The sequence below is a fragment of the Hydra viridissima genome, unplaced genomic scaffold (assembly GCF_058129835.1).
Source record: "Hydra viridissima isolate aposymbiotic clone 2 unplaced genomic scaffold, HvirCarnegie_v1 scaffold_7, whole genome shotgun sequence".
Taxonomy (NCBI): Eukaryota; Metazoa; Cnidaria; class Hydrozoa; order Anthoathecata; family Hydridae; genus Hydra; species Hydra viridissima.
In genome coordinates, this window is record NW_028324306.1 from 13725527 (window position 1) to 13751422 (window position 25896).

Here is a 25896-nt window from a genome sequence, read left to right on the forward strand (position 1 = left end):
CAGTTACAATTTAAACATCGATCAATCTAAGTCTCACCAAAAGCAGGCATTTGAATTGAAATGCCTGCTTTTGGTGTTATAACGACAGCTTACCGCTATCCAAAAGCCAACTCTGGATTTGTGTTGGAAAAACTGTAATGTATTGCCATGTGTTTACCGAAGCTGGCATGCCGATTTAAAAACGTATCCACAACGAAGCGTTTTGCCGTTTTTCAGCCAACGGCGGTACGCCAACACAAAACGAGATAACGGTCCATCATCGGTTAGCCAGCAGCGGCAATCCGCATTAGGCAACACAGTGGGCCAGCAGCGGCATACCGGCGTCGGCTTTACGCATCACGGTCCGCTAAAAGCATGTTTGCTGGGGAGTCATCAATTAATTTTCCTCTAACTAATTCTTGCCACTTTTTTGTATTTTGCATTTAAATTAACCATCGAACATTTAATGAACTATTAAAAGATGATAAAAATAAGTTGTCTCATTTTCTAAGAAACTAATCAATGCGCAACTCTAACATCTGCACAGCACTGAAGTATCCGGGACAAACAGTGTTGTGATAAGTAATTGATTATAACTATCTTTTGTTGTGAAAAAACAAACTTATTTAAAAAATGTTACCAAATCTCTTAGAATATGATTGCCTCAATCACAGTTTGAGCACGATTTGCGCACCCAGTCCTTGAATAAGGCAATCATGTTGGGTTGAACTATATGCACCAGCTGTTATTTCACCTGCATATTGTAGCTTCATATATATCAAAACATTTGACATAAATCGTATAAGTTGTGACTAGCGTGAAAGAGTCTTCTTATTCAGAAGTAAATTTCACTGAAATTAATTTCTATCTATTGTTTGGTCGATCAAAAAGGAGCTTGAAAAAGAAAAAGTGGTTGTCTCCACTAAATACTCCGCAGATTGTTTGTATCTGTTACAACTAGCATTTTTAGCCATAGAATCTGTAAAACTCTTGTTCTACCAGGTAAACAAGCTGTGATGAGTGAAAGTCTGAAGTAGCAGCCATGTTAAGGAGTATCTTCAAATAGGTGTTATGGAGTGCAGTAAAGCACTTTATTCACAGCTCCTTACGTACAGTTCTGTTCGCATATGGACAGGTAGTAACCTTTGCATATTTTAGCATAAATGCGCATGCATAATGACAAAAATGCGCATGCATAAATGATGGCAAAAAATAAAAAAAAGCAGGGAAAATAAAAAGGCTTTGCTGTCACTTGAGTGACAAATGGTGATAAATACTAATTGTGTGAAACAATTTTTGTTAGTTCTTCTAACTTTTCTATAATCTTAGTGTAGCTCTTGATAATATTAATATTTATATAATGATTAGATTCGAATTCGAATTTTTCAATTGGTCGGAAAAATTTTAAAACAATCCGTTTTAACACACTTGAATATCTGCACACGTACTTTATATAGAAATGTAACCTATTATGGAATAAATTATCATTCGCACGACCTAAAGGGGGAAAATGTTTGGGGTGAAGTGTTCAGATTTTTATACTAACTTGGATGTCATGCCGATCTCCAGTAATGTCTAGCTCAAGCCATCACCGACAAATGTACAAAACGGGTCACAAATAATTAATCTGAATCTTACAAGCAATCGTCGAAAAATCACACTTTTTATTTTATATAAAAACACAAATAAATTCTTTAAGGTGGTAGTCTAACTTTAAGCCTAAATCCTAGAACTTTGTATAAAAAAACCCAATTTTTGTCTGCAATATAAAAAACCTTACAAAACTAAGGAATTTAAATTTAAATTTTCAAATTTGGTTTTGGAACACTGGTTTTTGATCCACGGGACCAAAAAAAGGGCATTTACGCTGCGATAAATAACTCAAGAACGAGAAAAAATACAGTTCTGGATTTTTTTGTACATCATCTAATAAGGAAATTGAATTGGCTGAATTAAGGAAAAAAAATATTATTAAAAAGTTTTTGTTTAAATGATAATTCAAAATGGCAGCAAAATTTTGACCCAAAATACAGTTTTTGATCCCAATTAACTATAGAACCAAAAAAGTTAAAATAATTTTTTTTAATTCAGCTAATAGATTATATATAAAAGAATCAATGTACCATATTTCCGGTCCATAGCATTTAATTGAGAAAAGTTATTTATCGCACCATTTCAAAAAACTTTACTTTGAGAAAAACAGAAAAGAAAAATAAAATCCAACACTTTCAGTCTAATTTAAGCCAAAAACTCACAAATTGCATTAACAAAGCATTATTTTTGAAAAACAAACTGTTTCAAATCATTATTGGCTTTAGAGATGTTTTTTTAAGACTTCAAAGTTTAAAAACCACTTTAAAAACAAGAAAAGAATAAAAATACATAAAGCAATAAGTTAGTAAATTGTAAATTAGTAAAACGCTATATATAATATCTGTCTTGTTCTCACCAAGACCTTGCTTAATCTCAACAGCTGCTTTATTCATAAAGTTTAGAGCAACTTGCTTGCAAGCCACTAATATATTCCTTTGAATATCATGAAATGTTTTTTTATGCATTGGTGGAGGTAAATTCATAAAACCACAAAAGGTTTTTAAAGCAGCATACCCCTTTCCTATTTCCCTCATAGCAATAATGGATCTCATATTTACATCCGATTGATATTGCCCACGAGATTCATCATCAATTTCTTGGCTAATGTAAACCCTTTTACTCTATGAGCAGACTGAGGCTGTACATGTAAACTCTAATTAAACAGACAATCCTTTCTTTCTTGATAAATCTGTAGAAAGTTCAATACTCCTCGATTGACATTCAGGGCACATAGCAATTTCATTTATGATACTTTTTAAAACAAAGCTATCCAACATGATGTAACAGTGTGGAAAATTCGATTTGTTATTAGGTAATGAAGTTCGTTTTGTTGATACTGTTGTTGCTTTATGATTTAATAATGTATGTTTTTTTGATGAAGTTGAAGCATTTAAATTACTTGTTGAAGGTATGTTATTAACAAGACTATTTTCCGAGTCAATGTTGGGTTCAGGAGCTTTAAAAAAACTTTTGCCATGATAACGTCGTTTTTTGAAAATTCTTGATCCTCCTGCCTTTCGTCTTTTTCCAGCATCAAGTTTTTTATTTTCCATAGTTATTATTTTTTTCTAAATTTGAATAATAATCATAATCATCTAACTGAATACACAAGTAGGACTTCTAGCAGGAATCAAATAAATTATAGTAAATTAAGAACTATAATAATATATAAATACAAAATATATCTGCCAGCAGCAAAAGCATGCTTCTATTAAATCTTTTCGAATATATTTCGAGTTATACTTTTGGTTAAACTTCAAAACCACATGTGGATGTCCTGGATTACTTTTAGATGCTTACCAATGATTAAAACAAGTTCTGGTAGGCTTCGTTTTTTAAATTTTTTTAAAGATCCAATTTTAATTTTTTTTTTTTTGAAATCGCAAAATTTATGCGATTTTTGTAAAAAAAATTATACCACATATATCTAATAATAAAATCATATAAGTTGTAAATTTTTTTTTGAAAAACAAATATCGCCATCATTTTCTACGTATGTGATATTGGGTAAAACAGTACAATTTGAAATTTTGAAAATTTTCATATTTTAAGGTAGACACCCACCTTAAAACTTCTAAAGTCCTATGTGGTATGGTGAAAAAGATACCACGCTACTCATGTTTCAACTTGCACTTCATTAATGAAATTTACTTTAGAAAATCACCCTTTCTATTTCTTGCGAAGACTTACCTTCTAAAAAAATGTCAATACAAATCATTTTTACATTTTTTCTGAATTTAATTTGAAAGATGAAACATGTAATTTTAGTTCACCATTTTGTGACTCAAAATAAACTACTAAGATAATAATGAAAAAAAGTCCATGTAGTTACTCCAAGTTCTGGAAATAATAGGTAATCATTTAGAACTCAACAATCTATTTATTTGGAAATATTTGATGAAAATTATTGAACTTTTAAAAATGAGTAATGAAAAAATAACATGAATGTATTTTTTTAACTGAGTTTTTGCACTTTACAATTGTATTTTGATGTAATTTTTCAATACAATAGAAACTTTTCGCTGATGTTAATATCGTTTAATAATTACAAAAACTCATTAAACGTTTTAATTACTTAAGTATAAATTTAGCGTATAGAGCATTTTTATTTTCTGAGTTCCTTTTTTTTTTTATGTGGCAATACTACATGTGTCATAAATATATTTTGATCTTCAAGAGACATACATATGTTTAAACCAATATAAGTAGATTCAAAAAACGATTCCAAATAATTGTTCTTTCTTTGCTAATTTCATCCAATTGAATTTTTGTAATAATCTCTCCTATTTTTTTCATATATTTTCTCTCTAAAATAACTAAACATGGTGTTCCTTCACAAGTAAATTTTTGGAGAGCGAGTCTATTTGAGCACCCTGATTTTTTAATTACAAATTTTGTGCTTCCTATTTAATTAGAAACTTTGTGCTGGATAGAAAAAGCAAAACTCATTTTTTCTAAGCTTTTTTAATCGCTACTTTTTTTTTAACAAAAGTTCTCTAAGAAGATTTGGTAAGATAAATTTACTTTTTTTTGTAATTGCGAAGTAGAAGTCTATGTTTGCACACTAAAAGTACAAAACAGCGCTTCTATCATATTACATTTCTAAGCTAAACTAATTAATAATATTGAAAAGAAGAATGAATCTAAAAAGCTTCAATTCAATTTGAAGATTATCTTGAAGACTTTTTTTAAGATTCTATAGAAAGCCCTTTTAAAAACTCTTTTGAAGATTCTATAGAAAGCCCTTTTAAAAACTCTTTTGAAGATTCTATAGAAAGCCCTTTTAAAAACTCTTTTGAAGATTCAATAGAAAGCCCTTTTAAAAACTCTTTTGAATATTCAATAGAAAGCTCTTTTGAAGACTCTATTGAAGACGTTGGAAGCTTATATTTTAACTAACTCATTTTCACAAGTTATTTTAGTTATTTTGCATTGATTTTAGCATAGGGCAATACAAATATCAGCAAATGCTTCATGTAACAGCAAGATGGAGCTTGTGATTTCAGGACTTTAGGTATTATAAATCATTGGAAACAAGACGTTCTCACTTAACCGAAAAGAGTTTATATGTAGAAAATTGCGAAGGTCGTTTTGAAATGGAACACTAGAAACGGTGTTAAACTTCAATACCACCCTTTCATTTTCAAACTTAATCTAGATTTTGAAAATACTTTGTAATTTAAAAAAAAAAATTGCTATCTTGTTTGAGTCCCCTCTTTCTCAAATGTGAATCGAATAAATTAACGCTACTATTAACTTCATTTGAAAAACTTAACTATCATCAATCACTTTCTCATTCTTTTAAAGTGGCGACCATAAAAAGTTTTCCATCCCCTCTATTTACAGCGAATGTCATCTTAACATGGTCTTAACATTAAACAGTTAAAAAATTTTACACTCAATAAGAACTTAACAGTTAAATTTTAGAAAATAAACTTCTAAATACTATAAAGCGCTAAACTTGAATTATCTCGAAACTGTGAATTATCTCGAAATAATGCTGTAGTATGAGAACCACATCATTGCATAAAATCATCCATCTAGTGTACAAATACCGAGAGAAGTTTACGATATTTACAAATCGAGAATAATTGATAGTTTCGCACTATGATTGGACTGACTCAATTATATTTTAAAATCAATGTTCAGTCTAAAAAGCTGGGAATCACCGCATCAATAAATTTGAAAGGAAAACGTGTTAATCAATTAGAACTAATTAAGTTTTGCTTCACAACTCGTTCTCTTCAGTGCTGACATTAGAAATAAACTTTTCTCCTGAAATCTACGTAAAATAACCAAAATCTTTGTATTAAGGAGTTTTTCTTAAAAAAGAAATTTCCTTTAAGTCACAATAATCTCAGTCTCGTGCAAAAAATCATCTCATTATAGCTTATATTACTGAAATTTAGTTGGCTTAATCAAGTTCATTTAAATGGTTTAGAAAATACGGTTTTCATCGCACTAATCCATAGTTTTCTGATATTTAGTTTGACCAAGAAATATTTGTATTATTCTTATCACTTGAAATGATATCAAACAAGAAATTCAAAATGTATTAAAATCGAAAAATATCTAGGAAACTTTTCCCAATATCTACCACATTTGCTACCTTGTTTACAACCCGATCAGCAAGTTGTCTTCCGTCCTCAATTACATCTGCTTCCAATCTTAATACTTCTTCATGAGTTGCATTTGGGAGATCTGGATCAAATTTGGACACCCCAGTTACTAACTTATCTACAACAAGTTTTATTTTTTCATTCACAATTTCAACTTTAAAATCTTCAGTAGGAACGGCTGATTTAATATCTGTCACACAATTCAAAATCATTTCTCGGACATTCTTTATTTCTGTTGCGTCTTTAAGCGAACTTAAGACGATTTCATTAAAAATAGTGTCTAAATTTGAACCAACAAACTTTAGATTAAAAAAATCTGAATAATTTTTTTTTAGCAACTTTAATAAAATTTTATCGAAGTAGTTGAACCTCTGAATCATATCCTCTACAAAAACGATGACATCATTTACATTTGATGGTATGCATTCTTCAATGTTGTCTATTATCCATTCAGTTTTCTTTAAAACTTCTTTTTGCACTTCTGGGTCTATGGTCTCAATAACATTTATTTTGTTCATGAAATAATATGGTAGACACTTGCTTTCAAAAGCTTTCTGCATCTGAACAAACAAATAAACGAGAGCTCTTTTAAGTGCTTCAGATGTTTCATTCCACATTTTATCATGCGGAGGATATTCTTCTGCGGTTTTTAACATAATGTTTTTTCCAATAAAAGAGGAAAGTTGTGTTGGGTCAATTGGTTTCAGCCATTTGTAAAACATCGCCTTAAAGATGAAGTAAACTAACTTTTGCTGTGGATTATACATAGAAATTAGCTTGCGTTCAACATCTGAAAATGAATACTTCCAATCGAGAGTTTCCGTGTTACCTTTTTCAGCCGCAGACGGTTTTGCAATTATATGACATGTCTGTGTGAGATCATCAATGGTACGGACATCGGGCCAATTTCTTTTTCTTTCTTTCCATTCAGAAGCAACATCAGGCCACCAATAAATTCGAATCAAGTTGACTAAATCAACGGAAAGCTTAAGCACGTTTTTGTTTTTAATTTGGACTATATATTCGGAACCAACTGATGCATTTGTAACTTTTTCAGATTTTGTAAGAGATATATTAGAAATTTTTTCATCACAAAGTACTGCAGAAACTGTTTCAAATACTTTTCGATTCTCTTGGAGCTTAAACTTCTTTAGTAAAAACGTTTTAATATCGTATGGACTAGCATAACCTTCTGCATTTACCTTTGTTAAATATTCCTCCACATGTGCTTTTGAAAGACCCAAATCGACATTATTTTTTAACCTTAAAATCTCAGGATGGATGCAAACATTGACATAGCCTATCTTGTCTGGGATGTCTTCAACGTGGTTTTTGAGTTCAGGGGGAATCTCTAGGAGAATAAAATCTACATCAGCCTCAAGTTCCCTGTTTAATCCATCGTCAAACTCAACACTGGGTTTAAAAACACGAGCGCTTGTAGAACCTTCAGAAGTACTTCCTGCTATTCCTATAATTTTTGATGCATTTGGTTGATTTTCAGGGAACCATGTTTTACGAAATAATAATAGCGACTTTAATAACGAGTATCCTATGTCGCAAAGCTGGTTGTCAAGTTCTTTCAGTTTTTTGAACTTCTCAATGTTTTTGTCGTAGGAATCTATAATTCAAATAAAAACCAGTAATTAAAAAGAGTTAGAGCATCATTGATCTCACCAAAGTCGTAAAAACCTTTCGTCAGAAGCGTCGTTGTTTCAACAATTTCAGGAATAAATATGACCTTTTAAAATTGCATTTTCCGTATTGAAATGTTGGAAGGAAAGAAACTAGATAAGGTCATAATAATGCTAACGGGTGGAACGGTTGAATTGAGACAAAAGCTTAGTTTTTTTTGCCATGCTTTGAAATCAGATTGACCTATTCGAAATTAATTAAAATATGATTTAATTGATTAGTAATGTAATTTAAAAGACGCAAATAGAAATGTCCTTTAATTTACAAGAACTGAAGAATTAAAGAAAAACAATAAAATAAGTAACACAGCAATAGAAAATTACTATTTTCGTCTGATTTGGCAATCGCATATTATGCTACAAAACCTTTTTTGTTGGGTAGGTGAAAATATCAACTATGTAGCAATGACATAATCCAACCAAATCTTCCTAATGCAAAAGCAAAAACAAAGCTTTAGATGATGCTTGCCTCAGTAAGTGTTGAGGGAGGATGGACGGTTCAAATTAAAAGGCAGTTGATATTGCGGATTATAGTTGGTAAACGAATTTGATGAAACTATTTTACAAGACATTATGAAAGTAATCATAGGAAAATTGCGCATACTAGCTAATATTAGTGCGCTAACCATATTAGGCTCATTGAAAATTAACAGTCAATTAAAGCTTATAGTCATCTAATGTTTCAAAGAAACATTTTTGATTGTTTAAAAATAAAATAAGCCTGAAAGTTGTCTCAGTCCACCTGTTTCACCCGTAATTTGCATCTTTCTTTCGTTTGCACGAAAATACTAAACTTATGCTGCGCATCATACTAACATAATCACACCAAACAAACTAAAATAAAAGTTTATAACAGCTTGTTATAAAAGCAATTATTTGATAACTTACAAATGTATGGAGTTATTTTATTTATCAGAGTAAGGACCCAAAGTACTTTTACACTTTTGCCGTTTATTCGGAATATTGTTCAGGCGAGTGCTAAAAAAGTATTAAAGACGAGAATCAATGACTTCATGAAAAAACAGAGCATTTGGATTGAAACAGTTTTACTACAATATTGGAATGAAAATGACTTGCTAGAAAGACGCTTTTTAAATGATAAAAGAAGTATCAATCAGTATAGACTAGGTCTTGAGAGTATGGGGGATTATAAAGAAGTTCCAACACTTATAGTTTTGGATTTACGACAATCATTTTTACAGTGTGTGGTCTAACATCATCTTGTAATAATATGTCGATCTATTGACCAGTTATTTCTGCTACTTTGTTGTTTTACACAGTTTGTAGATGCATAATCCAGGTATGATCAATGAGCCATGTTTTATGAAACCAAAAAAAAACACGCCACCGCACAATAAGTCTAAATACCGAATAGAAAAAGGGAAATGAAAATCTCCCCCAAACACTCAATTGCTAGGAGCAAATGAATCGAACTGCTTTTCATAAATACCATCAAAAGCCGAGATATATTTGCCTTTTTTTAACGTTAAAAGAGTCATCTTTTTTTACCCCTTTTCCATAGACTTTTCATTTTCTTTTTTTTGTTACAAAACATGAGCAAAAATTTCTCGCTTAAGTGTCACTCTTGCAAGGTTGATATGACTAAAAACAGTATAACATTTTATTTAAAAGCTTAATTTTAATACCTACTAGCTAAAAAGGATATTTTTATTTTAATTGCTATTCCTGAAGCTATAGATAAAAAGTTTCTCTTTTTACTTTAATCTTGAGTTCGAGTAAAAAAATTAGATTTTAGTTGTTAGCAGATTCGACCTGTTTGCATGGAATTTTTTAGACGCTTCCATATATAAATGAATGAAGATAAACAAAAATGAGTTGCCTTAACGTGCCGTACCTCAATAAAATACTTTTTTAAAAATATCAAGTGTGAAGTTTCATATGTGCACTGTTTTCATACTACATAAGGACTATAGGTTTATATTTGTCAAAACTCAAAAACCAAACTCTGCTTGATTTGAAAATTTAAAAATTTTAAAATTTGAAAATTTTAGTCTACAGCCAGATTTAAAAATTTAAATTAAAAATCTGCGGGCAAAAGGAAGGGGGGAGAGGGATTTTAATTTTCCATTATTGTTTTGGTACTTTGACTTATTGTGCGGTGGCGTAATTTATTTTTAAACTAGAGAATAATAGTAATTTTGAAAGGTTTACTTCTTACTTTGAAAAACTTTGTGGGTTATTTGAATAGTCTAAGTTACAAAACCAAGATGATACTGTCAGCTACTTAGTAACACTAGAGCAATATATTTGAATGTCCTAATTCCAAATTTTTGCTGATACTTAATAACACTGCAACTTTGCAATCGCATTCTGGTCAGAAAGCACAAAACAAGCAAGTTAGTTATGCTTTCAAATGAAGTCTTTTTTAGGGACCACCGATCCGTTATTGTTTATCAGATTGTCGGATAGTGCCCCGAATTATCTTTGCTGATCTATTCAAACTATTTACGGATTTATTTGATGTCAAAAGCACACTGAAAGTTAATCATTTTCTGAATTCACTTCCAGGCCACACTATTTCTTTAAATTTGCCAAGTTGCTTGCTTTCATATCTATCAACATCTCAACTTTTGAGATGAAAAGATTGGTTCTTCTAGAGCTGTAAATGTTTTCTGCAGTTGAGAGAACATTTACAGCTCTAGAAGAACCAATGCATTATCAACTTTTAGATGCTGATAATGCAGAAGGTACGCCGTGGTAATTTCTGGCCAGCCTTGACATTATTGGGTAAATATACTGGTTTTGTTTCCGGAATTCCAGCTCATTTGTATTTGTTGGAACCGGCTTCAAATACTCCTCAATTTCAGCTAATATGGCTTTTTCGGTGCTTGTTTTCCTCCAGGTTTAATGTAACCTGCACTAAACATTTCCTTCCTCAGTTGTTCAGTGAAATCAAAGTTGTCATCATCCTCATCATTTAACATTGAAGGGGATGGAGTGTTTTGGCTGGCCAAAATATCTTTTTTTGATAGTTCTTCCATAGCGTTCTTGACTGCACTTTTAATTATTTAAAATTTATCCCCCTTTTTCACACAGCAAATACCCTTGTTGTTAGAATCCGTAAAAATGAGCAATATAAAATCAATATTCATCAACTCCCCTTCGAATCTTTTGTTTAGATCTTTATTAAAGTAGTGAGCACGCTCTGATGACACCTCGTTTTTCGGCTTGTTCATCTCGCTTGCTAATCTTTCTCTGATGTTTTGTAAGCAAGTAATAACAGAACAGATGCTGACATCCTATTTGCTACTGAATTTCTAGGAGAATTCTGAGAAGCCTTTCAGAAGCCCTATGACAGATTGAATAAATTCCACTTCATCTTCTGTTGATAAAAGATCTGTCAACATAAATCCTTCAGAAACAGTAGGGTTCGGATTCTCTAAAGATTGCATGGCCGAAAGAAGATCCACCACAGGCTCCTTTTGAAGAAGGTCAGAGTTTCATCTTGTGGGTCATCTCTGCACTAATTTCGTTTTGGAGTTACTTAAGGCTTTGGCAGTATTAACTAAAGTCATAGCATTTTGAGAGGACTGGTTAAAAGGACCTAATAATTTTATTAATTTATGGTTGAGAATTAACCACTTCGGTCATCAATTATCATCGGCAGCACCATTGAAAACTAGATATAGACAATTGTCTACGCCAATAAACTTTCTAACAGCTTCTCAGACAAAAGCTGCACCGTCAACCGTTATCCGGGTTTTGACTCCGAAATCAAGTTCAGGTTTGTTGATTAATTCATTGAATTTCTTGGTAATATTGTCCCCAGTATGTTGTTCAGCGAAGGAAGACATTACCACCAAGAAGCGTTTTAATAAGAATTTTAAATCTAAATAGTGGAGTTTAAGGCTCATGAAAGAAAGGTTAGTGTGATCAGTGGTCTACACGTCGGATTTGAAAACCACTCTATCAAGATTTTACTTATCAGTCATTGAAAATGCTTTTTACTTGCCCCTGAATGAATATAAAAAGGAGAATGATGCTTTTTGTAGATACACTGTTTGCTGTAATTGCTCTGAATCGACCGTTGTTCGCAGTTTTTATCATCCGGGTGAATGCGTCAGCTTCTACAATAGAAAATGGTCAACTGATCTCAATCACCCCTTTAGTAATATCAACAACAGTTCTTGATTGATTGATGTCATTGACTTTCCATTCTGCTTTTAGCAGCCTGTTTTCTACCTTTCCGTGTTTTAGTGTTGGAAGTGCTACAAGTTCCACTTGTGTTATTACCAATGTCTTCAAGATGCAGTGAGCGTTTTAATGTATGTAAGGTTTTAATGTGTAGGTGTAAATGTATGCAGTTGTTAATGCACTTAAGGTCTTACTGTATTTAATGTGTTAATATGACGCGTCTGTAAAACTGTATAAAAAGGGAGTGGAATTTGAAGTTGTATGATTCTCAGTCAGATGGGAAAAATATTATCAAGTTCAAAAAGAAAATAGTGACTCATTAGTGTCTCAGGGAAGGTTTAAATAACTCCCCGCACTTGGTTCAGGCTGTGGCAATGCTGGTGTATCTTTCTGTGTCTGTGGATATCTCCTCTTTTTTCCACTTTGTTGGGTTTGTTCAAAATCTGACTCTTCAGAAGCAAGCTTGTTAAAAATGTGTGGAACTGTTGATTTTTCCTTTGTCTTTCCTTTCTAATTGTTTATATAAACTCAAATGGACTCTTTTCAAATACTTCTTTAAAGGACTTATGGTGCTTTCATTAGTCGTGTTTTGCCACGACCCTTACATTTGGCCTTGTTTTCCTCCACCTTGTTGAAGAATCTCCAAGAATCAGATTGCTTAGGTATCTGAAGGGAAAATAAAAGAAATATTGTAAAAATGAAAGAAACTTGATTGTTTTTCGGATTAAGTTTGCAAGATTGGGTAGGACTATTAATACGAACTAGCAAGATATTATCACGCTAGTTTGAAGCGTGAGCTGTTCACTTTATTTTTATTCTACATATTAACCTCCCGTGAAAAATTATTTTTATTATATCTTTTATGTAAAAAAGAATGTTTCAATTTAAAAGTTGAGTGAGAATGTTTCATGTAAATAGTTTATTTTTGCGAAGAACATTAAGGAATTCCATTTTTATTATTCGATAAAAGTTCGTGTCTTCATATACTTTTTTTCTTTAACATTAATAAAGATTATGTTTAAAACAAAGTCAAAAATTTTGTTATAAGTTAAAGTTCACAAGAAAGATTGATATGTTTCACAAGAGTAACATGTTTTATAGTTCGTTTGTCGGTCTGATGACCCTCAAAAAAACTATCGCATCAATAATAAACCAAATATCATTTTTCATGGTAGAAACCAGGCTAGTGATGTTTTGCAATTGAAAACAAAATCCACCGTGAAGTTATTGAAATTAAAATGACGAATATTAGCGATTTGTGGTATATTTTTGTACTTTCAACTTCAGATTAGTGCACTTTGCATTGATTTTGAGACCTATGTTTTTATACGATTCTTAATCAGCATCAAATTTTCTATTAGAATCAATTATAAAATTAGAGGGGGGGGGGGGGGGGGTAGAAAGTGTAGTAGCGCCTAACTATTTCATATACTTACTTCAATTATAATATGATCTTAACGATTATTATTTATCTTAATATGATTCTTTATTTAATATATCTAAACTAATAATCAAATTCCAAAAGTAAAAAGTTTTAACTCGCTTAAGAGATCTTTCATTTAGTGAACGCGCTCCCTCAAAGGCTAGTAACTAATGACGAAACGACATTAAACGTTAAAACATTAAACGTTAAACGTTTAACGTTTCTGAAGGAATTATATTATAGATAATTTTCCAGATTAAAAATCCAAAAACACAGATCGAATTACATTTATGGTTTACGGACTTTTTTCTAAAACTTGCCACAATATTTTTTTCATCGTTGCCTTAACAATACAGGATGCATGCAAACGGTGTCCGAAAAAGAACGAATTGTTGAAAAGTTACTTGAAATTTTTCCGTAATATTTCTCTTGATAAAAAAATGATAATTTTGAAACATGCATGAAATTTTCAATAAAAGAACTAATTGTTTAAAGGTTATTTACCTTTAATATTGAAATGAAAGAAACAATATTTCAAACTAGTGTTTCACTCTGTTTCTATTTTTATTTCAGTTTCTATATCTATTTCATTTAACTAGAAGAAATATAACAAATATAAACTTTGTTAGACCAATCCACTAATCGTAGCAATCCGCAAAGCGATTTAATTCGCAAAAGAATTCGATCCTCAAAAAAAAAATCTGCAAAAACACAAGACAAAAAATTTTTAACTTTTAAATCAAAATAATATTAAGGTGGCCTACCGTAACAGATGTTAGTGAAGAATAGTAAACTCGTGGAACGAATTGTTGCAGGTTATGATTTCCAAATAATTGAATGAAGGACTGATTGTAAAATAAAAAAGAAACTCACTCTTTCTATGGCCGTGTACATTAAAAAAATGTAATTTTTTTGGACCGCACCATTTAATGGTGGGACGAACGGAACGCGATTGATATAATTATTGTGAAATAGATTCGAAAAAAAGTTTCGGATTGATAATTTGAACATCAAAGGGAATTCGCAAAATAAAAGTTCGTTAGTAGTTCGTAAATTAATTTTCGGTTTATAATTTGTAAAATATTTAACGATCGGACTTTTATAATCCGCGATTTAAGTCGGACTGACGTTTTACAGATTTTACCAACCAAATCACTGGTGCCTTGTCTTTTTTGATTTAAATGATAACCTTTTAAGCATTTAAGTTCAAATTTATCTAAAACTAAATGTTATAAATTGCTATATATCTGAAAAGTATAGAATAAATACATCAAGCTCTGTGTGCGTATTTAAACTAAGGAAAAAGTAAAGAGCAATTAGTAAATAATAAACAAAATGTTAACGTTTATCATTACAGAATGTTTTGATAATAGACAATTTTAGGCAGTTTTTTGCTTCTCTCTTAAATATTATTAAACAAAGCACAACATTCATTGGTTACATTATGAATCAACTTTATTTCATTTCATCATTTTCTTCTGGAGATTTTGAAGCCTTCTTTGACTATATTCTTTTTTGTGAAAGTTTTTTTTTTCAATAGCCAAACATTTTGACAAAATACATTACATCAAAAAATAAAATTTAATGTAAAAAAGAAAATGTGATTTTTTAAGCATGTAAACTTAGATCAAAACAGCAGGACTTAACTTAAAACACAGTCATTTCACACCATACGCTATGTCACATTTATCTGCCATAGTGAAAGATTTTTATGCAAAAAAGAATGCAGTCGAGTATGAAAAATCCAAAATTAAACCTTTTCTATAAATATTTGTTGAAGAAATTTTTTGATTTTAATTTTAAAATATTGGAAAACAATCTTTAATGTGAGGACGAATGGGGCGACAGTATTTCGAGATATAAGTTTACAAATGTTTGAATTAAACCAATTATGTTAATCCAGATAGTTTTTTTTTTAATATATATACTCTGTGTTAAAAAGCAACTTAATGCTGTGTAAAAGATTAAAGAAAATATTATTTAATATTTAATAAACTATATTTATAACAAATGTTTTTAATCATTAACTTCTTAAATAAAAATCTTATTCAGAACAAACTTAATTGAGGGTTAAAAATCAATAAATGTTTAAGTGAATCTAAGGAAAACTTTAATAATTCTTAACACTAAATTGTACAAGTCTGAGACTAAGTTCTGTGATGGAAAAATGAAATAATTCGCTGAATAAGTTCTTACCAGATAAGACTTTTCGTTGAAATTTGCAATATCTTTATTTACAAGTTTCATCCTTGACAACTTTAAAGTTAAAATTGCAGCACGTTGTAAATAATACATCCTTAATCTCATACCATTTATTAAAAAGAAATTATTTCCAATAAACGATATGCGACTTAAAACAATTTAAGGTGTTCTTCAAACATGTTTTATGTAAACCTGCATCGTCAAATGTTTAACAGTTTTTAAAAACCAAAGTTAAACGATTTCTATTTTACACAAATAAGTTTAGAAAAGCAGAAAATGAAAAATACATTATTAAGAGAAAAATAACCTTCTGATTGTAAAACTTGTTCCATCTTTTACTATTACCAATTTGATTAGCAAACACTCCGAGGAAATGGAATAGCTTCTAATCTATTCAGATCACCGTTTGTATCATCATTTGTTGCTTCGATCTCAGTTTCGTGTTGAATGTTCGCTTTCGTAGAATTTTATTTTTGCCTAGTACTTTTTGTTTCAACAGAAACACTCCCTTTGTCTTTATTTAGTTTGTGATATTGTTAAGGGAGACTTCCTCGTTTACTCCGACATCATTTATAAATCCGATTACAAAAAGCAATATACTTTTATCAGTGCAATTAAGTCGTAAATTGCAATAGGATAAACATTTTAATGCTATATGCTGCATTACTCTATTATTTTTTTAAATTCAATTTGTTTCAAATGAGTGATTTAGTAGTTTTTTCTTTAATCCTTATTATTCGTTGTTAACGTATTAACTAAACGCTGATGCCTAACATTTTCAACGAAAACTGACTATAATTTATGCTGTAGATCTAATGATGATAAAAATAGGCTTGTAATTTCGGAATCGTTTCAATAACAAGAAGTGTAAAAAATGTAACATTACTCGAAATTGAAAATTTTTTTTTTTTATGTCTTGATCTATTGAGGTAAAAGCTCAGCATTTAAAAGATACGAACAACAACTTAATTAAAAAGCAATAAACACAATAAAAGCTCAAACAGCCAATTAAAGCTCAAACAGCCATAGAAAGTAAAAACCGATTGGTTGGAAAAGTTATTTAGCTTTTCATTTGCATCCACAAATTGCTTTGAAGTTTTCTTTAAAGAAAAGTTAGTTTTAAATTTAAGCAAGATAATTGCCGGAAATCATTTAGCGATGCAACAAAATTATGTTAACATGTTTTATAACCTTCAGTTATTTTTATGTAACTAAAATTAGAACATTCTTATGTTGCCCGAAAATATTAGTTTCAGCATATTTTTATTAGTATTCGGCTACAACGGTTGTGAATTATCTGACGCAAAACCTATGCAACTTTCTGGGTTATCACTTAATTTTCCTTTTATTAACTTTTACAATTTACATTTGTATTTTCCTTTGAAATTATTCATTTAGAATTTGTTTGAATTCCTATAATAAGATGATAAATAATTTTTATACAAAACTAGTTAATACGCTGGTCTTACATGTACATAACACAGAAATATACGGGTTAAAAAGCTTTTTAAAAAACAAGCAACAAGAAGTATTTTTTGTTGTGAAAAATAAACCTATACAATCATAAGTTGTAGCTAATTCTCATCAAATTTGATTAGAGATAATGAGTTACAGTCTGTTTGTAAAACTTGCACCCAAACCGTGAATAAGGCAATATCTGAAATTTTTACATTATTTATAATAGACTGACATAGCATAAGGGAGTTTAGAGAGTTCAAGGAACGCGGGCCCCAGGCTTTTTGGGGCCCGCGTTCCTTTTAGTTTACATTCAACGTCCCTGAGATCTATTTCATAGCAAAACAGACGTTAAACTATTCTAATTTAATGACAAATAAGTAAATTACTCACGCTAAATTCTCTTTTACATTTGCTTTTTATTTCTAAACACAGAGTTCCTATTTTAATTTCGCTTGATTTCTGCATATATTTAATTTGAAAATCCGTTTTAAAAAACACCAAAACGAATAAAATACAAATTTCGGTGAACTGATAAGCGTCCCGCTTGAGCGAGTAGCTTAAACCTTTTAAGAAAATGAAATCAATAAACCTTATTCATCATTAAATGTGCCATACTTCATTTTTCAAAGAGATAGTGCTCCAGATGTTAAAGCAAGATTTGAAGCGAGTGAGTTTGAAACAAATCATCCAAGTGATATTAAAACAGGACGAAATAAAAATTTTAATCGTATTTTCAAATCTGAAGAAAAGGGTGAGATTTTTATAAAGATTATTTGTTTAAAGTTAAAACTATATACCTTACAAATGCAGTATATAAGATTTGAGTAAAAATGTAAATCTATAAAAGAAAACTATAAAAATTGCTTTTTTAATAAGAAAAATGTTATGAGATCAATGAATATGATTCGTAGTCGTAGACACATTGTATATACAGAAGAAGTAAATAAATTGGCTTTGAGTTTTGGTGATGATAAAAAAAGAGTTACACAGTTCTATAGAAGAAAATAGAAAATTTTAGAGATGCGTTTATTAAGCATGCAAGACCGCACACGCTCCATTATTCCTTCGGAGCTTAAAGAAATATTTTTATATAAAAAAGGTGTTGTATGAAATGTAAAAATTATACTAAACCTGATGGTGAAGAGTTTAAACCCTCAAAATATGGTCGTAGAAAGCATATAGAAAGATGTTAAGTATTTGGCATTACAAAAACTCAATTTGAAAAAGCTCGTTCAAACCACTCTTCTTCAGCTAAAGCTCCACCGATTGACTCGAAGGCTAATGATGAATCAATTTCTATTCTTAACAAGCTACTCTTTGAAATGTACTTATCTGGTCATATCTTTATTGCTCCTTGCACAAAACAAGGCGAAGATTGAACGATGTCTTACACCAAAAGAATGGAGCGAACTTATAAATAGAGTTGATAAAACTGTATATCATCATGATGTACGCCATCTACTAAATAAAGACATCCACTTGCAATGCTGTATGATAAGCAAATGTCGGAAGAAATGGATAGTATTGATAGTCCTTTGTTTAGGGAAAAAATTGATAAGCCAATTGTTAAAAAGATTACTGGAACAAAGATGAAACTCGGAATCGGATTGTCAAGCGTGTGAGACTGTACAGCGTGCAGCGCTATAGCTCCTAAGGATCTGTTAAATGGGTGTGGCCTATAGATTACTACTGATTCTGCAAAAGAAAAAAAAATGTTTTGCAAAGCACCAAAACTCAATAGACTTGCGAGTTACATAAACAAGTAAAAATAAAATATGCAAAAGAAAAGTTATTATTAAAAGTATAGATGAAATATAGGCCGCTGATCTTTTTGATATACAAACATTCTACAAATCTAACAAAGTTTAAAAATACCTTTTGGCAGCCATTGGTATTTTCACAAACTACTGCCGGTCACTTCCTCTAAAAGATTTAGCTGGTAAGGCTATAGTAAGACCATTTAACACTTTGTTCAAGGAAAGAAAGCCGGATAAAGTTTCGGTTTACATAGGTAAGGAAGCTTATATTAGAGATGTACAAAATCTTATTGAGATTTACTCTAGATTATTTTGAAAATGAAGAGAAATCGAGAATAGCGGAGAGACAGAATCGCACGATGAAAGAAAAAATGTGAAAATACTTTAGCGCCAAATCAACTCATGTATATTTGAACGTTATGGCTCAGTTAAAGAATATAATAATTATATTCACTCTTCGATTAAAGTTACTCTAGTGGATTTTAGCTTAAAGATGAACTGAAGTATAATGTGGAAAAATTTATACACTGAAAAAATTAAAAGAGTAGAACAGAAGCCAAAACGAAAATTTTCAGTTAGTGATAGAGTAAGAATAAGAAAAAAAACTTATATCTTTGAAAAGGGTCACATAACCAGATGGACTGAAGAAATATATAAAGCATCTGTTGCACGAAGTACAACCCCGGTGACAAATAAGATTAAATACTTATATGGTGAAGAAAAGCTGGAACATTTTATGAAGAAGAAAATACCAAAGACAAAACGAAATTTAGTTAAGATTGAAAATATAGGGAGAAAAAGCGTTATCCAGATGCATTCAACTCATGGTAAGATAATGATTTATTCTGCATTTCAAGAAAATTGCTGATATGTTATTTACAATACTGAAAAGTTTACCTATTGTTGATGGTTGAATATTGATATCGCTAAAAAAATCATTCAAAATATAAAACTTTGATACTTCTGTGGCAATCACAAATAATTGTTAAATTGCATTCATGCAATTATGTTTGATTTTTAGGTCAATCTTTTGGTCATTTTTCTGTTGCTTGCTTGTAAATATTCGACTGTTGAGTAGTAATATAATTATTTTATATAATAATATAATCGACTTTAGCAACTAGTAGATTTGGTCGCAAATCTGCTCGTCAAGTTCTTTTTATTTTTTGAACCTCTCAATTTTTTCTTCATGGAAACCAGGCTTAGAAATGAAAGCCTTAATTAAAACCAGTCTTAGAAAAGAGAAAGGAAGCTTTTGATTCAACAAAATTTAAAAAGCTACTGCTAGGAGCCTCGTTGTTTTAACACAATTAAAAAAAATGAGCTCTTTGTTTAATTTCTCTTTGTTTTTTAATGTCAAAAAAAAAGAAACAAGGTATGAAGAAAAGAAAAATATTAACGTCTTTCAATTTGCACGAAAAAGTTAAACTTTTACTTTGCATATCACTGTTGTAATCACACTAAATTTTTCTAAGAGAACATTTATATTAGGCTGTCAAAAATGAAAATTAAGAGGGAAAAAGCAAAGTTATTTGACAATTAAGAAACGAAAGGATTTATTTTATTCATATTATAAGTAATATGAATACATTATAAGAATGAATTCATATTACTTACACATTTTGCCATTCAGATAGGTAGTTTACTCATAAACCAGACCGGTGCGTAAAACTCTAGAGGACAAGAGCAAATAATTTTCTAGAAAACTAGTTTTCTTGAATTGCTTGTATGAAAATAATTTGCTATTAAAAGGTTTTCCAAAACTTAAAAGTGACAATCAGTAAAGACTAGGCCTGGTCAGTGAGGATGATTAATAAGGAGTTCAACCTCCATGTGTTGAGATTTATATTCATTTGCGCAGTGTGTTGTTTAGCATTAAGTGGTAATATAACTTTGACTTGTAATTAACCTAGACTGTTTTACTTCAAGATTTTTCATTAGTTTTTATTGATGGTTTCAGTATACTTTTGGTGTAATTAATGAATTAAGTGTACGGAAAAAAAAAAGAACTGAAAATCCCCCAATAATAAGAAACATCCTAGGCAGGACCGGCACCAGAGTATTTGGCTCCCAAGGCGAATCTGACACACTGCGTTTCTACCCCTTCCCCAACTTTCACAAAGAAATGATTAAGATATGTTATTACATTTTGTATTCACATTCGGAAAAAAACATACATGCATCATCATAAAGAAGCGTATATTCGTGTAACTTTATAATATATATAAATAAATGATTTCAAAACTTCCCTTTTCACACTTTTGTATTTGCAAATGTAGAAACGAGTTCCGTCAGGTTAATGTTTCTAGCAATATCATGTTCACTTGACAGAGTAGCTAATTCAGGAAGTCTTTTTAGCTGTATAGACGTTCTCAAAAATGTTTTTATCAGTTTGAGTTTTGAGAAGGTTTGCTCACCGCGATCCATGGAAGCTGGAAGTTTCAAGAGGATTCTTAATGCTATAACATTGTTGGGGAGACAACCTGTTAGATTTTTTTTTAATTTAAAATTTCATAAATCTAATTACAATGTGCACCTTTCAACACGTCTTAAAATTGATTTCAGCTCGCATTACAGATCAACTGCATCGATACCTTTGAAGTCTCCATGTTGCAAAGCTTTCTCAAGATTCAAGCAATGTTCTATAACTTCTTTGCTAGTTATACTCTGTAAACCATGAACATCATAGAGAAAACAAAACAACGAACTTATTGTTTGTATAAGAGTAAAACTTTCATCAACCGATTGTATTGCTGTGTCAAGAATAGCAAAGCAAAAGTTTGTTTTGAGTTTTTCTTCTCGATCTTGAATAAATTCCTCATCTCCTTCATAGGTAAATTGTTTATTCTTTCTTCTGATACGGGTTGTTTTGGGTTCAAAAAGTGCAGGAACTCTAAACTCACTGCAATTTTAACTGCATCTACTAGTATTTTCTTAAAGTCCATTTCGTTTCTGCGATTTACAAGAAACGTCTTTATTTTCTTAAGATAGTTTATGGCGTTTTTCATGTCTAAATCTTTTGCCTGAAGTAGCTTACTAGTCATATTGATCTCAAACAACACGTCGTTCCACACACCCAGAGAAACGACAAACTTAAACTAAAAACAGCGTTTGCAATAAACCGTGCATCTACCCGTGTTGAATTACCAGACGCTCATGTTAAATTTGTGTTGTTCGCAATCTCTGCCAGAGGATTGTAGATATCACCAAGTTGATAACGGAGAGGCTTTAAACCATCAATTTGGCTTTCCCACCTTGTTTCACTCAGTGGTTTAACAGTGAGATTAAAAAAATGTCGTGTTAAAACTTTCCAGCGACAAGTTGATGCAGGAAAGAATACATATACGCGTTGCACCAGATCAAAGAAGGCTGTTGCTTCTAAGCAACATTTAAAAGCCTAATTCAATGTATGGGCACAGCAAGGAATAAACAATGCTCAGGGATTGACTTCCTAAATTCTTTATTGGATACCCTTAATTCTCCCCCTCATATTTCTGCCATTCTCATATACTTGACCGTAAAGATATCTTACCTAATTGCTTAATGATAGTTTCAGCCATACCAGTACCAGTTTTCTCCTTTAAAGGCATAAAATCTAAGAAATGTTCATTTATAGATTCTGTTGCTGCAATGACATTTCTGGATTTAAAATCGCATCCAAAAAGCGAATGATCATAGTCATTTGTTCAACATGACCAATATCAGGTGTGCAACCTATAATTATTGAAAAGTACTTAGCATCACGAGCAGATGTTAGAATTTGTTGTTTGATTGCATTTGATAAAAGATGAATCAAATAATTCTGTATGTCTTTGCCTAGGTAACGTACATATGTGTTTAATTGCCTTTAATCTTTAGAATATGCTCATCCATAAGTGGGTCAAACAAAGCTAAAAATTTCACAAATTTCAGAAAGTTTCCGTTATCAGTAGTGTTCAGTTTCTCATGTGTTCCACAAAAAGGAAGATTTTACATACCAAGAAATCTAACAAAAGCTATCAACCGTTTTAAGATTTGCTGCCAATACTGTTCTTCTTTTTTAACAAGACGCAAATGTTCGGCATCAATTGTTTTATTATTTCGCAGTCGCAGCTCAAACTCTTTCCCTGACTATAAATTCGCTAGATGTTCACTGCTTTTCTCATGCCCTGACAGACTTGCGGACAAGTTTTTCCAATCATGTAAACCATTGGAAGAAAGAGATGACGCAGTTGTTGTGCTACTGGTAAACACTTTGCAGCAGAAGCAACACACAGTCATCACTTGCAGAATACTGCAGCCAATGCCTGCGAACTTCATCTCCATTGACAAGCCGGCGGTTGTAAAGGTTTTTGGAAAATTTTTTTTGTATACTGTCCTTAAGAAAGTCAAACTGATCGAATTGTTTTGGTCCATGTTCTATCAAAAGTTGTCGCATTTCATCATCAAGTACCACCCTAGTTGCTGGATCGCTATAGTTAGCATATAGACCAGAGAATTTATAAATTTTATGCACTTCATATTGTTTGTGTGCTACGTGTATTACATTATGTAACTCAAACTCTTCTGATACTGTCATCTCATCGGCTTCCCTGTCTGCTTCAATTTTAATTTTTAAATCATCTAAGCCATTTTCATTTCTTTGCGGTAAACATAAGTACTTTAACAAAGCATCACCCTGTTTTGCTACAAACCCTTCATTTGCAGCACGTCGTTTACGTGGATTGAAACAACAAAGGAAGTTGCTAAAAATAATAAAAGTGATCACCTCGTGCATCTTTAATATCTTTAAATTAAAATAATAATTTAACTTCTTTATAAAAGTTTTAAAGATACGTTTTAAAAACTTTAAAGCTTCCTTTATATAAAAAAAAAACTTTATTAATATAAAAACGCAATATAAATCAGTTAATTTGTTACTATACTGATACGTAATTGCTATCATAGAATATTTAATTAAAATTAGTTTCTTACTATTTCTGAATTAAGGCGCCAGCAAAAAAAATTTTCTCGATAAAGTTAAACGTGCTAAAATTTTCTATAAATGAGTAATGAAAACTTTGCATTGTATTAATTGCCACCAAGTTTCATTCTGCATAAAAAGGATAAAAAGAAAAAGGAAATCGCGTCAAATGAAACGAAAAAAGTATCAAAGTTTATTCTTTTGTTTTATTTGACGCAATTTAAAAGAGTACTTTTTCAAATCTCCTAAATTTAATTCAAAGGGATTTGAAAAAGATTTTAACAATGTTTTTAATATACTTATTTTTTATGTAGCTAGGTTTAGAGCCGCCCTAGAAAACTTTCCACCCAAGGCGGCGGCCTAGTTTGCTTACTGGTTAAACTGACCACGTATTTATGATTAGTGGTAACTATAAGGGATGTTTTGGCCCTACATTTTGATTTTAGATTCCTCAAACAGGAAAAAGTTAATATTTTGGTTTAATCATGAGTTTACTTGAAAAACTAAGAAATTCCACTTGAAGGCATGGTATTTTTTAACAAAAACCGATGTAAATGTAATGAAAGAAGAAAAAAAACCCAGTTCCCTGAACCTGCCTCATTTAAATATACTAGCACTTAAAAATACTTATGCTTCAATTAATCATGCTAACTCTCAAAGCTCTCAAACCAAAACTTCATAATTTGACAGCCTACATCTTGATATAAGTAATCTTTTAAAGATAATTTTCTCAAAATAGAGAAAATAAGTTTAATTTGAAAAGATTACTTTTGACTTTAGTCAACTTCGTGGCTCACTTGTAAAGTCAAAGTTACTGAACCATCTTAATACTGACTTCTGCATAGTAACAGTAGAACCACATGCATTATTGCTGTTGTTTCATATGCATTATTGCTGTTGTTTCATATAAAAACTGATACTTAGTTTCTCTACAATTTTCCAATTGCACTCTGGGAAAGAAAAGAAAGCACAATATTTGCAAACATTCTCAACGTCACTAAATAATTAGCCGAAGTTGACTTCAAGTACAAATACTAAGTTATGTAATTCAGTGATGTATGCTTCGAGACTTAAGTCTTGGTGTCGAGACGTCTCGAGACTGATATTTAACTCTCTTGGTCTTGTTCTGGTCTCGGTGCTCAGTCTTGGTCTCGGACCTTACTATCTTGTAAATGGTAAAACAACACATTAGCTGAAGGCCTAATTGTATACACACATGCATGTGTGAGCATGAGTCTTAATATGTTTGACTTCTAAGAATCTAAGTCTTGAACTTGGTCTTGTTCAAGCTTTCAAAGACTTGATCTTGGTCTTGAGCCCAAATGTTTACTGTCTTGACTAAATTTTGATTTAATTACTAAGTAAAAAATAGAGGGATTTATTTAGTTTAGTAAATCAGAAAAAGTAATAACAAAGAAATTTAAATTTTAGAATTTTCAACAAAGCGTATTATAAAGCATAAATAATGATGTTCATATAGTTGTTTATCATCACTAAAAGTTTTGATAAAATGCAATATAAAGCATTTATTTTTTTGTTCCACATAGTTTATCGAAACAACCACATAAGTTATTGTCTTTAATCTAAATTACCATTTTTCATTTCATCTTTTTTTCTGGAATTTCTGAAGTCTTGGACGATCTTAAACTTCTTCTAAATAATTTTTGGCGTAAGAAATTTGTTTCAGCATAAGAGCAATATCTATTTGATTTTAGGAGTTCTAGTGCTGAACTATTACCCAATATTGTTACAGCACTAGTAGTAGTAGCTATTGAGGCAACGGCTTTAGGGTTAGGGTTTCTAAGTATTGTAAGTGAATTCGTGAATAAAAAGTTTATTAAAAAGGCTAAACAGCATGAAAAGATAAAATTATTAGCAGAGAAAAAGTTGAGAACTACTTATGATATTGTTTGAAAAGCAGTTGACCAATAACTCTGTTTTACAAGAAGAAATTTTTATTGCTCTTAGTGAATTGTCAGATGATGAAAGAGATAAAACAGAATGCATAAAATAAGATAAATGGAGATGAAAAAATATCACTCATAAATAACGGATAGAGAATAAGCTATGAGCACTG

At 30.9% G+C, this 25896-nt stretch overlaps 1 protein-coding gene and 1 pseudogene across 1 annotated transcript; both read right to left on the reverse strand.

The window, feature by feature from the left end:
• Positions 1-25896, reverse strand: part of LOC149886230 (uncharacterized) — a 194624-nt pseudogene that overhangs the window by 31850 nt on the left and 136878 nt on the right.
• Positions 5410-16200, reverse strand: LOC149886236 (uncharacterized). The gene is made up of 2 exons (XM_090093964.1): positions 15970-16200; positions 5410-7809 (listed from the first exon to the last, which is right to left on the reverse strand). The coding sequence occupies exons 1-2, from the start codon at positions 15992-15994 to the stop codon at positions 6128-6130; spliced, it is 1707 nt and encodes a 568-aa protein (XP_089950090.1). The 5' UTR covers positions 15995-16200; the 3' UTR covers positions 5410-6127.

Bases quoted from the DNA above. Each gene is read 5' to 3' on its own strand.
- LOC149886236 (XM_090093964.1), bottom strand. From the start codon at position 15,994: ATGGAACAAGTTTTACAATCAGAAG. The intron at 7,810-15,969 runs GTTATTTTTCTC...TTTGAATTATAG, and splicing joins ACAAGTTTTACAATCAGAAG to ATTCCTACGACAAAAACATT.